The sequence below is a fragment of the Mustela nigripes genome, chromosome 4, assembly GCF_022355385.1.
Source record: "Mustela nigripes isolate SB6536 chromosome 4, MUSNIG.SB6536, whole genome shotgun sequence".
Taxonomy (NCBI): Eukaryota; Metazoa; Chordata; class Mammalia; order Carnivora; family Mustelidae; genus Mustela; species Mustela nigripes.
This window is the reverse complement of record NC_081560.1, coordinates 80,256,298-80,271,256: the sequence shown is the minus strand read 5'-3', so window position 1 is coordinate 80,271,256 and position 14,959 is coordinate 80,256,298. Positions and strand designations below refer to the sequence as shown.

General features: G+C 37.9%; 1 protein-coding gene across 2 annotated transcripts in view; it reads right to left on the bottom strand.

Moving 5' to 3' along the window:
- The window catches only part of CACNA2D1 (calcium voltage-gated channel auxiliary subunit alpha2delta 1), a 501,786-nt gene that overhangs the window by 399,576 nt on the left and 87,251 nt on the right, over nt 1–14,959 (bottom strand). For both annotated transcript variants that reach the window (XM_059396947.1, XM_059396946.1), the window contains exon 2: nt 10,345–10,426. In XM_059396947.1, the coding sequence (XP_059252930.1) occupies nt 10,345–10,426 (82 nt within the window). The remainder of the gene's footprint in view (nt 1–10,344; nt 10,427–14,959) is intronic.

Here is a 14,959-nt window from a genome sequence, read left to right as displayed (position 1 = left end):
GCCCCAAATCGGACTCTCTTCTCAGCAGGGAGCCTGCTTCCCACCCCCACCCCCGACCCCCTGCCTATCTCTCTGCCTACTTGTGATCTCTGTCAAATTAAAAAAAAAATATATATATATAATAAAATAATATATATCTCAATATACAATAATAATAAATACATACAATAATACAATACAATAACAATAATAAAATTATATATAGATATAGTTTGTGTGTTTTGATTTGAATATGAGCAATATAAGTGGTGACAGTGTTGGTTTTTTAAAAGCAGCAGTGATTTGGGTCTTTTTGGTTTTGTTTTTGCTATTTCATTCCATTCTTGACCAAACCTGCTCTTTAAAGTAGTTTATTATGAAATGTTGTCACACTGAATTAAAGAGAAGGATAGGAGATATGTAAATTATCTAATCAAATAAAATGCTGAATGTGAAAAAAAAAATATTCAGGATAATGGTTTATACCTTATAGTTAACTCCAAGCTATCTTACTCAGAACTCCTAGGAAAATTAACACATAGGAAGAATTGAAAATATAACATAGGCTTACTATGAACATCCTCTGTATGTACACATACCCATGTAACTGTACACACATACACACATATACATGAATACACATAATTGATCCTGTTCCCGAATTCATAGTGCATATATTTCTTTTTTTTTTTTTTTAAGATTTTACTTATTTATTTGACAGGGGAATAGCACAAGCAGGAAAAGCAGCAAGCAGAGGGAGAGGGAGAAGCAGGCTCTCGACTAAGCAGTGAGCCGGATGAGGGGCTTGATCCCAGACCCTGGGATCAAGACCTGAGCTGAAGGCAGATGCTTAACCCACTGAGCCACCCAGCCCCAACCCCATATTGCATATATTTCTGACGATAACTACATCAAACTGCCATCCAAAAATCAAACACAGCAGTTCAATATTTCCCTAGTCTTTCCATTCTTTCTATTCGATATGATACAGCTTTTTAGCTGAGATAATATCACATTTCAAATGAGACACTGTCTTTAAGAAGAATATTTAGGAAGAATGAAGTCAGAATTAGAGAACCTTCCACAGCATAAATTGCTACATACTCCAATTCTTATTAACAAGAATTTGATGGTGTCGCTATCAACCTTGCATTAAAGATGGTAGAAGGGACGGAAAAAAAAAAAAGAAGAAGAAGATGGTAGAAAGACTAGAACAAGCGACAACCATAAACATGCCTGTGCTATTGCCATGCTACACATTGGAACAGGTGCTAATATTTAAACTGCAATACAAGGGCTCATGCCTACAACACAGTAACCAAACTACAACAAAGACTAACTTGAGCAAAAAAAGAGATGCATAGTAACAATTTTTCAGTTTTTAGCTTGGAGACATTTCACACATAAGGTGAAGAGTAAGTTTATGGTCAAGAATACTCAGAATTAGGGGCGCCTGATTGGATCAGTCAGTTAAGCGCCTGCCTTCATTCAGCTCAGGTTATGATCCCAGGGTCCTGAGATGAACTGTACTGGGGGCTCCCTGGTCAGTGGAGAGTCTGCTCCTCCCTCTTCCTCTGACCCTCCCTGCCCATGCTCTCTCTTCCTCTCTAATAAAATCTTTAAAAAAAGAAAGAAAGAATACTCAGAATTAAGGACATACTTGATCAAGCCCCTGACTTTTGGTTTCAGGTCACGTCATGATCTCAGGCTCTTCAAATCAAGCCCTGAATCAGGCTACATGCTCAGTGCAAAGTCTGTTTGTCCCTCTCCATCCCCCCTCTGCCCCTCCCACCTCAAATAAATAAATAAAATCTTTAAGAAAAATACTTGTATTTTTTTTTTAAATGAGTACTCTGAATTAAAACAAGCATTAAGAAACATAAAATAAGAAGCCAGCTACTTGGGGTTCTTTTGTTTGTTAATCCCAGAGATATTATTTTAACCTAGCCTCTTTCCTTTTGCATATCAGGAGCTATATATGAATTGTGTATGTATTTTGAGCAGCAAATTCATATGCAATTAAAAGTGGAAGAGATCATATTAGATTCCATTAAAGTTAAATTAAAAAATACTTAACCATAGGCTGAGTGAGCTGCTTGCCTAATGTCCCTAACCCCAAACGACCCAAATTCATTTTACTGCCAACAAAAGAATTTTAAAAAGCGGCACTGTTTAATTTGCTCTTAACCATTATACCTTATTAACAAATGGCTTTTCTAAGGGAAAACTGCTACCTACCAAAGCTAATAGACAAGTTTACACATTTACATTCATTTAAAGAATTCCATACCTTTACCTTTGCCTCAAATGTCTCAGTGCTTCTAGAGCAGTTTTTCAACCTGAACGCTACAGACATATTCACCAGATACCTCTTGGGGGTGAGAAGATGTCCTGTGTTTTGTAAGATGTTTAGCCCTATCCTCGGCCTCTACACATGAGGCGCCAGGAGTACCCCCCCTTCACCAGCTGTGACAATCACAAATGTTTCCAACCAATGACAAATGTCTCCTGGGGGACAAAACTGCCCCTGGCGGAGAACCACAGCTCTAGATATAAAGACAATAACTGTCATCAGAAAATATAAATAATAAGAATCTGCACGCTGTATACCGAGAGGGTGCAGTAGCAAATAATGGTCTTTTATGCCATTCATCTTCACTGTAGAGAAGCTACTCCTTGGCTATATCATTTAGCAGTTCTTAGTTTCCATCTTCACTGTGTAGCTCAGAGACAAGAAAAGGGCACAGACAGCATTATATCATTCTCTCTGTAATTAGTATTACCAAGCCATTAAATTGCTATTTGGAAAAACCAAGAATAATCATGCATCCCTCAAGTACTAGTATAACTTAAATGTTAATTATTGATAATGGTACAGACTGGTAAGGTAAAAAAGAAAACATTGTAATAGTCTCTTACTATTACTGTTCATGAACACACAGTACTTCATTGAAAAACCTGTTAATAAAATACTGAAAGTCACTATCAGATTAGAAATCCCCTAGAGTTTATTCCACACCTTTGAAATTGAATGTAATTATACTGTTAAAAAAAAAATCAACTTCTTACTTTAAAATCTCCAATAGGAGGGTAAAGGGAATCCATATTCTCTACTGATAATACTATATGCAGTCAAACTAGATTTCTGTCTACTTAGATAAAAAAAAGTATTTTCCCCTTAAAATAACTATAATTTCAAGTTGCCTATGCAATTATGGCAATTCATTTGGTTACATTTCATCACTGAGAGAATAAGGCAATTATAAATAAAACCAGAATGTGAAATGGCAATAAATAGTTGTATCTGAAAATTAATTATACTATTCTCACAAAATAGTTCTATTAGTTTTATAAATTATGTTACTTTTATAATGGAATATGAACATAAAGCTATATTTTGCATTTAACTTTTTCATAGTATCTTTTATTGCTTTCAGGTTTCCATATTCCCTTTTACCCCTAAACCATTTCTGTAAGGAAGAGAGTGTTAGGCTTTATCTCTCTTGACAAGCAGGTAACAGGACATCTGACACCAACCAGCTACTTAGAAGCACTCCCCAGAGGAGAAAAGAAGATCTCAGCCCTTGTTGTCTCTGCACCTTGGTGATTCCCTAAGTCAAAATCACCAATGATTAATTACATTCTGCTCTAGTGTATCTTCCTTTGTAAACAGATTAATATACTAAACTCTCCACCACCTAGAAAATGAATATTCTATTGACATAAGTGACGTGACCACAATGTCAAAGTAAAAGCATTAGTCTGTTAATACCACGAGTTACTAATGAAAAGAAATTACTCACTGAAAACACTTATGTAAATACTAACTTAATTAAGAGTACTGAATACTCAATATTTAGACACGTTTCATATTGACAGCTTTAAGAGCACACTGAAATGTGAAGGTATTGATTTTAACATAACTCTATGAAATCACAGCAGTGAATCAAAAATCAGCAAGTTCTATGATGATGCCACTGCTGAATGATTTTATCTTCAAAAATACACTTCTGGGGTGGGGGGATATTTTAAAGATGAGAGAGAGAGAGAGGCCATGAGAGAGAAGGTCAGATGGAGAAGCAGATCCCCATGGAGCTGGGAGCCCAATGCAGGACTCGATCGTCGGACGCCAGAATCATGAGCTGAGCTGAAGGCAGTCACTTAACCAACTGAGCCACGCAGGTGCCCATCCCCAAATTTTCTTAAATATGCTTGCATATTCTAGCCAAACATGTCAGAGACCAGAAAGAATTTGTAGTTAAGAAGAAAGCCTTAAAACAAGGTGACAGGCATAATTTCAACTCTCTTAGAAAGCTAAAAGGATATAATAATCTCTGTTAAGAAAAAGTGGGGATTCCCAGACCACCAACACAGCATTAAACTTGAAATAGAAGTGGACTATGGAGCAGTGTCAGATAACGAGGGCGGAGATTTCAAAATGCATATATTGTTATGAATAAATACAGGAATAGCCAGTGCACCTTCCATAAACACAAAATGAGTCTGGGAAGCTTACAGAGCATTAAAAAACAAAAACAAAAACAAAAACCTGTAAAAGAACCTGATATCATATGTAGGATGGGAAAGGAACAGGGAAGAAAAAGTAGCAGAAAGGCTTAGGATTTGTGTGGTTCCAGAAGGCTGCAAATGCCTGTGTCTCCAGCCACACGGAACAGAAGATATAGAGCAAGTCAGGTCCTTATTGTCCCTGGGCCCCAAGTCAAGTGAGGACCCAGGCACGAAATTTCAGGAGCTCCTCACTCACTCGACGACTCTCCAAACTGGTGCCTCCTTCAATTCTGTGTCCTTGGTACATCACATACCTCACCTCAGTCCAATTCTGTGGGTCCCCACCACCCCCATCTGACCCCCATCAGGAAAAGAGATGTACTTGGAATGACCTGTTTGGAAAACTCTACCTCTTTCAAAATACAGTCCTCATACTAGCTGCCTAGTATCAAATTTGTTCTGCTTAGAGACGAAAGAGTTACTATAGACTTAATGTGAAAGAAAATCATCAGCCTTTTTTTTTTGGTAATAAAGAGGAGGCCCTGAGAAAGCCTTGGATTCCTAAAGGGAAAGGGACAAGTGCAAAGAAAGAGAACAAAAGCAACAACAAACTCCCAGACGCTCGTGATTTGCTTGCGGTGTCATGATTTGCTCTCCTCCCAGCCCCCTCCATGGAACAGCATCACTCAAGTGGGGCAGCTGCGCCTCTCTGACCTCTTTGCAGAGTTCTATTTTGTTTGCTCTTTTTAAACTTTATAGAAAAGCAAACAGTAGTCTGTACTTATCAATCTATCTTTTTTTTTTTTTTATTTTTTTTAAAGATCTATTCACTTGATAGAAATCACAAGCAGACAGAGAGGCAGCCAGAGAGAGAGAGAGAGAGAGGGAAGCAAGCTCCCCGCTGAGCAGAGAGCCCGATGTGGGACTCGATCCCAGGACCCTGAGATCATGACCCCAGCCGAAGGCAGCGGCTTAATCCACTGAGCCATCCAGGCAGCCCTCAATCTATCTTTTAAAAAAGTTTTTCATGAGGCACCTAGGTGGCTCTGTCCGTTCATCAAGCCCACTCTTGATTTCAGCTCAGGTCTTGATCTCAGGGTCAGGAGATCAAGCATCTGGGTCGAGCTGGGGCTTGGAGCCTACGTGAGATTCTCTCTCTCTCAAGGTCACCCGGGTGGCTCGGGCAGTTAAGTATTGGACTCTGGATTTCGGCTCAGGTCATAATCTCAGGGTCCTGGTTTCAAGACCTATGTGAGACTCTGCGATCAGCAGAGTCTGCTTGTCCCTCCCCCACTGCTCCTTCCCCCTGCTCTCTCTCTCTCTCTTTCAAATAAATAAATAAATGAAATCCTAAAAAAAAATCTCTCCCCCTTCTTCTGTCCCTCCCTCTACATGTGTGCATGTTCTCTCTCTCTCCCTCTCCTCCCAAAAAAAAATCTTTTTCATAAAACAAATTCATTATTATAGAACCTATTAATTCAGAATACCTGATAATTTAGGTACTGGTTGAAATTTAAGTATGTCTTTACATGAAATATTTTATCACTTATTATATGAGAAAATAGTTGCTGGTAAGTGTTTTATAAAGTTAAAAACTTTGTTTCCGGGATGCTTGGGTGGCTCAGTCAGTTAAGTGTCTGCCTTCAGCTCAGGTCATGGTCCTATGGTCTTGGGATCGAGTCCCACATTGCATCGGGCTCCCTGCTCAGTTGGGGGGTCTGCTTCTCCCTTCTCTGACCCTCCTCCTCCCCTGGTTGTGCTGGAGCTCTTTCTCTGACAAATATATAAATAATTCCTTTAAAAAAAAAAAAAAAACAACTTTGTTTCTAAGATTTAGACCATCTTATTTTTAAAATGTTATCTCTTCATTAATATATAATGATCAGCCTTTCCATTTGCCAGCTACAGGAATTTGTATGTCTATGTGTGTTTATGTTTATTTCTATTTTTTTTTAAGATTTTATTTATTTATTTGACAGAGAGAGAAATCACAAGTAGGCAGAGAGGCAGGTAGAGAGCGAGGGGGAAGCAGGCTCCCTGCCGGGCAGAGAGCGTGATACAAGCAGAGAGCCCAGGACCCTTAGATCATGACCTGAGCCAAAGGCAGAAGCTTAACGACTGAACCACCCAGGTATCCCAATGTGTTTATGTTTAAAAGTAATAAAATGTCTTCCCTTTGTTGAAAGATTTCAAAGAAGACACAAACAAATAAAAAGACATCCTGTGCTCATGGATTAGAAGAATTAATATTGTTAAAACTGCCAGATCACTCAAAGCCTTCTGGAGATTCAACCCCCATTAAAATATAAAAGGCATTTTTCAAGAAATAGAAGAAATAATCTGAAAGTCTGTATAAGAACAGACAATAACAATGTATTAAAGGTATATAATATGACAGATATCATTATAACCATACTGCAATACATAAATGTATCAAAGTAATACAATGTCCACCTTAAATTAACACAATGCCTTAATCATTATCAACCCTCCCTAGGCTAGTGTTTGAGGATGCTAGAAAGCCATTTTTTATAAAATTGGAAATATGTCTGATTTTAGCTAAGCTGCCTCTTGGAGCTGTTTCTGGGCCTTTAGGTAAAAACTTAGCTGTACTCCCTGATGCCATTAGAAACAATTCCATTAAATAATTTGGGAAGAACTATCATTTCTACAATATTAAATATCAACCTAGGAATCTACTAAATTTCTCTATTCAACTTCTGATCCTCACTGTGCATCTAATAACCCCAAACTCTGCATAAAGTCACTCTCAACTCTGCTGCCCTTCAGCTACTCTGTGTTTTAGGTTTTCATGGCCAAAAAGAAACAGAACCCTTTGGCCCCCATCATGGACCTTTGCTTTCTAAGCAAAAGGAAAGGGGTATATGGAATCATTTATCTATACAAAATAACACTCTTCATGTGTCTCAGTATTTAAATTCTTTTTCCAATAATAGATTCTGCATGTGCACGCGATCTCTCTCTCTCTCTCTCTCTCTCTCTCTTCCTGTTACATAACATACAATTTTCTATTTGTATTTTTTATTTGTCACTTTATTAGGTACATGTCTCATAAACAGAACATTGTGGGGATTTTCTTTCTTCCTGTCCATTCTGTTTTTTTAATCCTAATTCAGACTAGGCCATTTATTCATTCAAGATTTGCATTGTTCTTAGTAATCTATACTTGATAAACCATAATGGAAATCAGGTGAGTTTTTTTTTTAAGTGATTCATTGCAAAAAGCAGGTTCAATAAAACGGTTCACAGATGAAAACCAAAAGGAGCAGTGAGGTCAGCCAAGAAAGTGGTTTTTGAGGCTAGAGAAACAGTGGAGAGGAGGGAAGAAGATCTCCCAAGAGCAGTTTATTTTTAATCTCAAGCTGTCAATAAAGAAAGTCATATAACTTCTAACCAGAATCTGCCAATTCTCATTTCTTTTTTTCTCATTTCCACAAACTCCATCACTTTGACAGAGGCTCACTTTATTACGCTGCCCAATTTGACATTTTAACACCTTTTTCTTTCTTTTTTTTTTTTTAAGATTTCATTTATTTATTTGACAGACAGAGATCACAAGTAGGCAGAGAGTCAGGCAGAGAGAGAGGAGGAAGCAGGCTCCCTGCTGTGCAGAGAGCCCAATGCGGGGCTCGATCCCAGGATCCTGGGACCACGACCTGAGACGAAGGCAGAGGCTTTAACCCACTGAGCCACCCAGGCGTCCCTTAACACCTTTTTTCTATAAGGACAATCACTGAGGACCCCAAGCATCAGGTTACAGTAGCTTTCAGGAACCTTCTTACTCTGAAGGGGGATTTTTGAGTCCTACAGTGTCAGTCCTCTACAGAGAGGAACTGCATCTCTGTCAGCCTTTGGCAGCCTGGACAGAGCCTGAGACATAATCTGTGCTTCATAAGTGTTGATTAGAATTAAAACATTTAGTCACTGTTATTCAGAAAGAACACTTTTCACTTCCCAAAACATTTCTTATCTCATCTCACAAATACTTAAGTTTCTTGAACATACTTTGGTATGTTTCTTCATAAAGTTTGATCAATACATGAGGTAACCATACATTTCAGTGTGTCCCAGGGAAGAGTACTAACATATATATATTCCTATGATAAATATTCATATACCCTCCATGAATTGACTTTTATACCATATCTCATCTCTGTGACTCATCACATTTTTGGAAAACAAAAGGTCTCATTGTATCACGAAGAACACAAGATAAAAGTACTTTCAAATTGTTGCTAGAACTGGAAAGCAAGTAGAGACTCTAATGAAATGACAATTTTTTTTTAAGATTTTATTTATTTATTTGACAGACAGAAATCACAAGTAGGCAGAGAGGCAGGCAGAGAGAGAGGAGGAAGCAGACTCGCCGCTGAACAGAGAGCCTGATGCGGGGCTCGATCCCAGGACCCTGAGATCATGACCCCAGCTGAAGGCAGAGGATTTAACCCACTGAGCTACCCAGGCGCCCCAACAATTAATTTTTTAAAAAACTCTTGTGAAACCTACACATATAAACACTCTTATCTGGGGAAAATAATCTATGTAAGATGCTCTACTATCATTTATATGTTGCTATCATTTTCAAGAATCATTTTGGAGTGACTCTCATAGCCATTTCATAAATCGTAAGAAAAACCATATTTTAGAGTGTCTTCTTTTCTTGCACAAAAATCTTTATTACCCATCTCAATGACTCACTCTAGTCTCTAGACATGGCTATAAACACTTTCCAACCATTTTTAAAAATAAAATCTACCCTCAAAGAAAGAACATGTGTTCCCACTGAGGATATTCAAAAGAATCCATCACAGGACCTCAAGTCACCACTGCATGAGAGATTCTAAAATATACTCTGAAGAACAGGAGCATAAAACCCCAAGATGAGTTCTAGGGGAATCTACACATCACATGAACTCATCTAAGGAGAGACTGTAGGTAAGCGGTAACGGGTGTTGAGAACGCTACATGAATTGTTCAGGAATGGCATTTTTTTGTTCACAATAACTAACAGTATCAGGTCACCAGTTAAGCATCGGTTAAGCATCTGCCATTCACTCAGGTCATGATCTGAGGGTTTTAGGATCAGCCCCACACTGGGCTCCCTGCTCAGCGGGGAGTCTGCTTCCCCCTTTCCCTCTGCCCCTGCCCACCCCAACCCCACCCCACCCCCCTGCTCCTGCACTCACACATGCTCTCTGTCTCTATCTCAAATAAATAAAAACTTAAAAAATAATAATAATAACTAGCAGTACCAAGGCTCTTTGTCTGATCCCACTACCCAATTCGCATGAAAAATCATGTCCTATTCATAATATAGAAGTGCATTTCCGGGGCGACTGGGTGGCTCAGTCTGTTAAGCGACCCGCTCAGGTCATGATCCCAGGATCCTGGGATTGAGCCCCGCATCAGGCTCCCTGCTCGGCAGGGAGTCGGCTTCTCTCTCTGCCTGCTTCTCTGCCTACTTGTACTATCTGTCAATTAAATAAATAAATTAAAAAAAAAAAAAAAAGAAGAAGAAGCGCAGTTCCTATGGAGCGCCTGGGTGGCTCAATGGGTTAAGCCTCTGCCTTCAGCTCAGGTCATGATCCCAAGGTCCTGGGATGGAGCCCCACATCAGGCTCCCTGATCAGCAGGGACCCGGCTTCCCCACCACACACACCCCCTGCCTGCCTCTCTGCCTACTTGTAATCTCTCTGTCTTGCAAATAAATCAATAAAATCTTAAAAAAAAAAAAAAAAGAAGAAGAAGAAGAAGAAGAAGAAGTGCAGTTCCTAAAAGGTAGGACAGCATTCAAATCAAGGAAAAGATGAACAAAGTTCTCGGGATGTCACTCACATCGACGAGCTGATTGACTCCGCTTGCTGTTTTCGCCAGTGTGACCAGGTCTTCCTGCATTTTATCCACCCATGACTTGATGCTGCAGAAATCAGAAGACAACGTTCTATCAGATCTCTGGCAAACTGAAACCACACACATACTATACTCGTGCTGTAGATAATTCATTAAATTGCCTTTATATTTTTCTTCCCCCTCCAAGTTCCTACTATGTCCACCCTCCCAACCCACTTTTAAATTACAAAACCAATGAACCTTCAGTGGTCAGCTTCTTGGGATGCTGAGATGCCACAAAACTAAAAGAAAATGCCATAGATGTCTTGTCCAATAGGAGGGTACATGTTTCCTTAATTTTTATGAGAATTATATTAATAATTAACTACTAATTACTATATTAAATAATATATTTACATAATTAATTACAAATAATTACTATATTAAATAGAATATTCTATATATTTTTAATATTCTAAAAAAATAGAATATTCTAAACTGAACTTTACCCTTTAGCTTGTAAGTATTCTTAATATAATACCAAGGATGTGCTACATATAGAATATTTGAAAAAAGAAAACATAAATAATTTTAAATTTCTCATAATTCCATCACCCAGGGATAACCACTGGGAATATTTTGATGTATTCCACCAAACATTTTGATATGTTCTGGTCTTTTAAAATTCTTTCACATGGTTGAAAGCCTATTATGTAAAATTCACATCTCTGTTTGCTTTTACGTCATATGATAAATATTCTCCCATGCCATTACAAATATTTTATAAACACTGTATTTTAATGGCCACTTAATATTCTATTATCTTTATATCCCATAATATATTTGACCATCCTTTTTTGTTAAAAGATCATCAGCCTTAACCACTATGAATTATGAAGCAACAAATATCTTAGGGTGTAAAGCTTAAAAGTATTTCATTTCCTTAGCTAAACTCTTAGATTTGAATTCTTAGTTCAAGGATGAAGTTTTAAAGGAATGTTTCTGAGCACTAAAATTACGATTGAAAGATTTCAGTTCAAATCCTTTGCATGTATATATTTCAGATTAATGAAATGGAGATCTTAAAATACAAGTTACAGATATCAGGACATTTTAGGAAAGCTTAAATCAATGGTCTTACTTCTTCCTGTCATTAGAGATATTACTGAAGAGCACACAATGTTCCTTATTCAAATCAATATAGTTTGTAATCCCTTCATATATTGCATTTATTCATGCTTATTTATAAAAAGACACATGATATGTATTCTTTTCTGCCCATGCAAATATAAGAAAACACTAGTAAGAATGGTAGGAAATGACTTATATTTGAATTTGAACTTCTCTCTACATATGTATGACATGTGTATCTATCTGTTGCCTATTTATTCTACTTCTTCAAATTTTATTAGGACCAAGTGTTCTCCCACCTTTAAGAGACCACATCTAAGAGTGGCTTAGGAAAGTGTTGTTTTAAAAATTAACTATGTATTTCATAAGTGCTCCATCATGAGATTTTAACTATGTTTGTCTTTCTTTTCCTTGGAAAGATAAGAATTCCAAGAGAACTACAATGTTACCAACTTTTTGTCAGATATATTTACATATAACAGAATTTTAAAAATTAAATGTGGCGGGGGGAGCATAATGTAAAAAAGGGATTTCAATGAGGTGCAGATGAACATACAAAAGATAATAAACTGACAAACTAAAGAGGAACAAGGAAAACAAAGTCAGTCACAGAAAAAGGATGCAATGCTTTAAAGAAAACACAGAGGTTTGACTCACATGTGAAGCGAACTAGTTAACTAATGAAATACATAAAAGCTGGTGATACTTTCACACAAATGAAGATAAGGAAGAATATTTATTAACCAAGGCTTATAAATATAACCTTAAGAGGTAAATAATTATCAAGAATTTTTTTTTAAAAAAATTATCAAGAAAATAAAACAAAACAGGAGGAGAGTATGGAAAGAAATTTATAGAACCACTAAAATGAAGGCCGTCACATTACTCTAATATTATATTTCCTGCTGTTTAGAAGCTGATACGTATTGTAGGGGCCAAGGGCAGGCCACCAAGATGGGCCCTAAATGGGCCACTTTGGCAAGAACACGATTTTGAGTCAAAGGCAATCAAAACCCAGTAGATTCAGGAAAAGCTCTTTACCTCCCCCTCAACTGCCTACTTATATAAGGAAGACAGCTATGACCAGAGATTCTTCTTTACCTAAGACACTTATCTCCCTAATAGGGAACCTCCTCTCACCTTCCTGCTAATGGTCTTTCTCACCTCTGTATCCTCAGACCCCTCTCCCCTCCTCAGCTCATAAAATAAGCCTCAACGCCTTTGGAATTTCCATGTCTGTTTGGATTCCCCACAGGTATGCTATTAAATTTGATTTTCTCCAGTTAATCTGTCTCAGGTCAATGTGGTTCTTAATCCAGCCAGAAGGAGCTTGAATGGCAAAATAAATCCTTCTTTCCTGATAATCCATTTGAAAAATACTACAAATACCAACTACTAATATTCTTACTACTATGATTATATAAATACAATTGAGCTCCATTTTTCTATTCAGAACAATAGATTACTTTAGGGAGTAGGCAGGAGCAAAGAGCACTGACACCATTTTTTAAAAGATTTTATTTATTTATTTGAGGCAGGTGAGAGCAGGAACGGGGTGAGGCAGAGGAAGAGGGAGAGGGAGAAGCAGACTCCCAGCTGAGCAGGGATCCTGAAGCAGAACTGGATCCCAGGACCTGTAAATCATGACCTAAGCCAAAAGCAGATGTGTAACTGGCCAAGCCACCCAGGTGCCCCCCTGATGCCATCTGCTAATTCACATCAGACTATCTCATTTCTCCACGCAGTTAGTGAACAAGTCCTAAGACCCAGAGAAAATAAATCAGCTCTTCTTAAAAATAATTCCCAACATCAACAAACAGTAACAAGTGTTATATATCCCTTTAGCTAAGAAACTAAGACACAAAGAATATATATTTAAAAAAAAAAAACTTACCTCATGCCTGAATTCTGATTTATGCTAAAGTGATCCAAAATGTGCATTCTAACTTGATACCTGAGTGTACTGTCACTGCTAATGTTCATCGAGTTTAATCTATTTTGGCTGAAAGCAATGAAGGACCTATCCAGTCTCCTTGCCATCCATGACAAGCTGTCAAGAACACTTCAGGGGAGCAAGGATAATTTTTCATAGATATGGGTGTTACCTGGTTTTCCTAAAATTCATAAGTACTATGCCTTTCAAACCTGGAATTGAAGATTATAATGGCCAAGAAATAAGCCAAGATCCCATTCATCATGAAAGTGAAAAATTACACAACGGAAAACCCTCATCTGTGCAGATTCTTTCTCAGTCTTTCTCTTTCTGGGTAAACTGTCACGCACATACATATACTCACTAAGCCCTATTTTATTAAATATCCCCAGAAGCTACTACGAAATTTTGGAGAAAATTACAGAGGATATATCCCTTTCATATAATAGGAAACTAACACAGGACTCCACAAGGAAGATTTTGTTTGCTGTTAACCCATTCAACAGATACTAAAAACACCAGATGTAGAAATGAAAGATATATGCCTTATAATGTGGTTGGTCTTGAAATCAGATCTGGCAGGAAAAAGGCAGAAGAGAACAAAAACATGGTGGTGTAGGAAAAGAAAAGTATCTTTTTCTTCTACATTTTTAAGTTCTTAACTTAAAGAATGGTTGGACAATAGAAGGCCCCTATAACAAAGGGCAGTTAAGAAAGAAAAAAAGACACATCTATTTTATACATATTTTACATGACAAGAGAACTTTCATAAGGAAATGGAGACCCAAAGAAATGGTTAAACCTGAGCATTCTTATGCTAATCCGATAAAGAGTAGAAAGTAGGGAAAGATACATAGAGACAAGAGTATGAACCATGTATCATAAACTAGAGGGAACCTAACAAAGCCTATTCATTCAGTCTTCTCTCTGTCCCTTGTCTTCAGAGATAAGCATGTTCTTCTCCCCTGGGTTTAGGGCAGGCAACCTTCCTATGAGGGAAAGGTCAGAAAGTCCTTCATGCACACGCCATTTCTCAAACTCCCTCAGCTTAAAATATTCAGTATCGTGTTTTGGGGTAGTGTGTCCTGAATCCCATGAGTGGGATACATTTCAGGACCAACAGAGAATCACTTAAGAGTTTACTCTTAAGGTAGTAGGGCAGGGAGACAGACAGGGAAGGCTCTGTGGGCTAGTAGCTGCTTGAAGTGAAATTTGAAAGACAAGTGGAATTTGACAAAAACTGAGAAGGCAAGTAAGAAAACGTGAAGGCAGAGGGAATACAAAACATGGCACACGCAGCAACTACAAGTAGCCCGAATGGCTGGAGTCCAGGTCGGTTCAACAAATGGCTTCAGGTGGGAACAGGCACGGCAGGGACAAAATTCAGGCAGACAGATGGGCCAGAGCAAGGGTCTTAAATAACATTCCGAAGCATTTAGATTGTATTCCCAAAATAATGAGGAGATCATGGAAAAGGCGGAGTTAGAGAGTAACAAGGTCCAGCAAGTGTGTATCAACATGATGAAACCATTTTTTTTTCTGATAGCAAAGAGGATG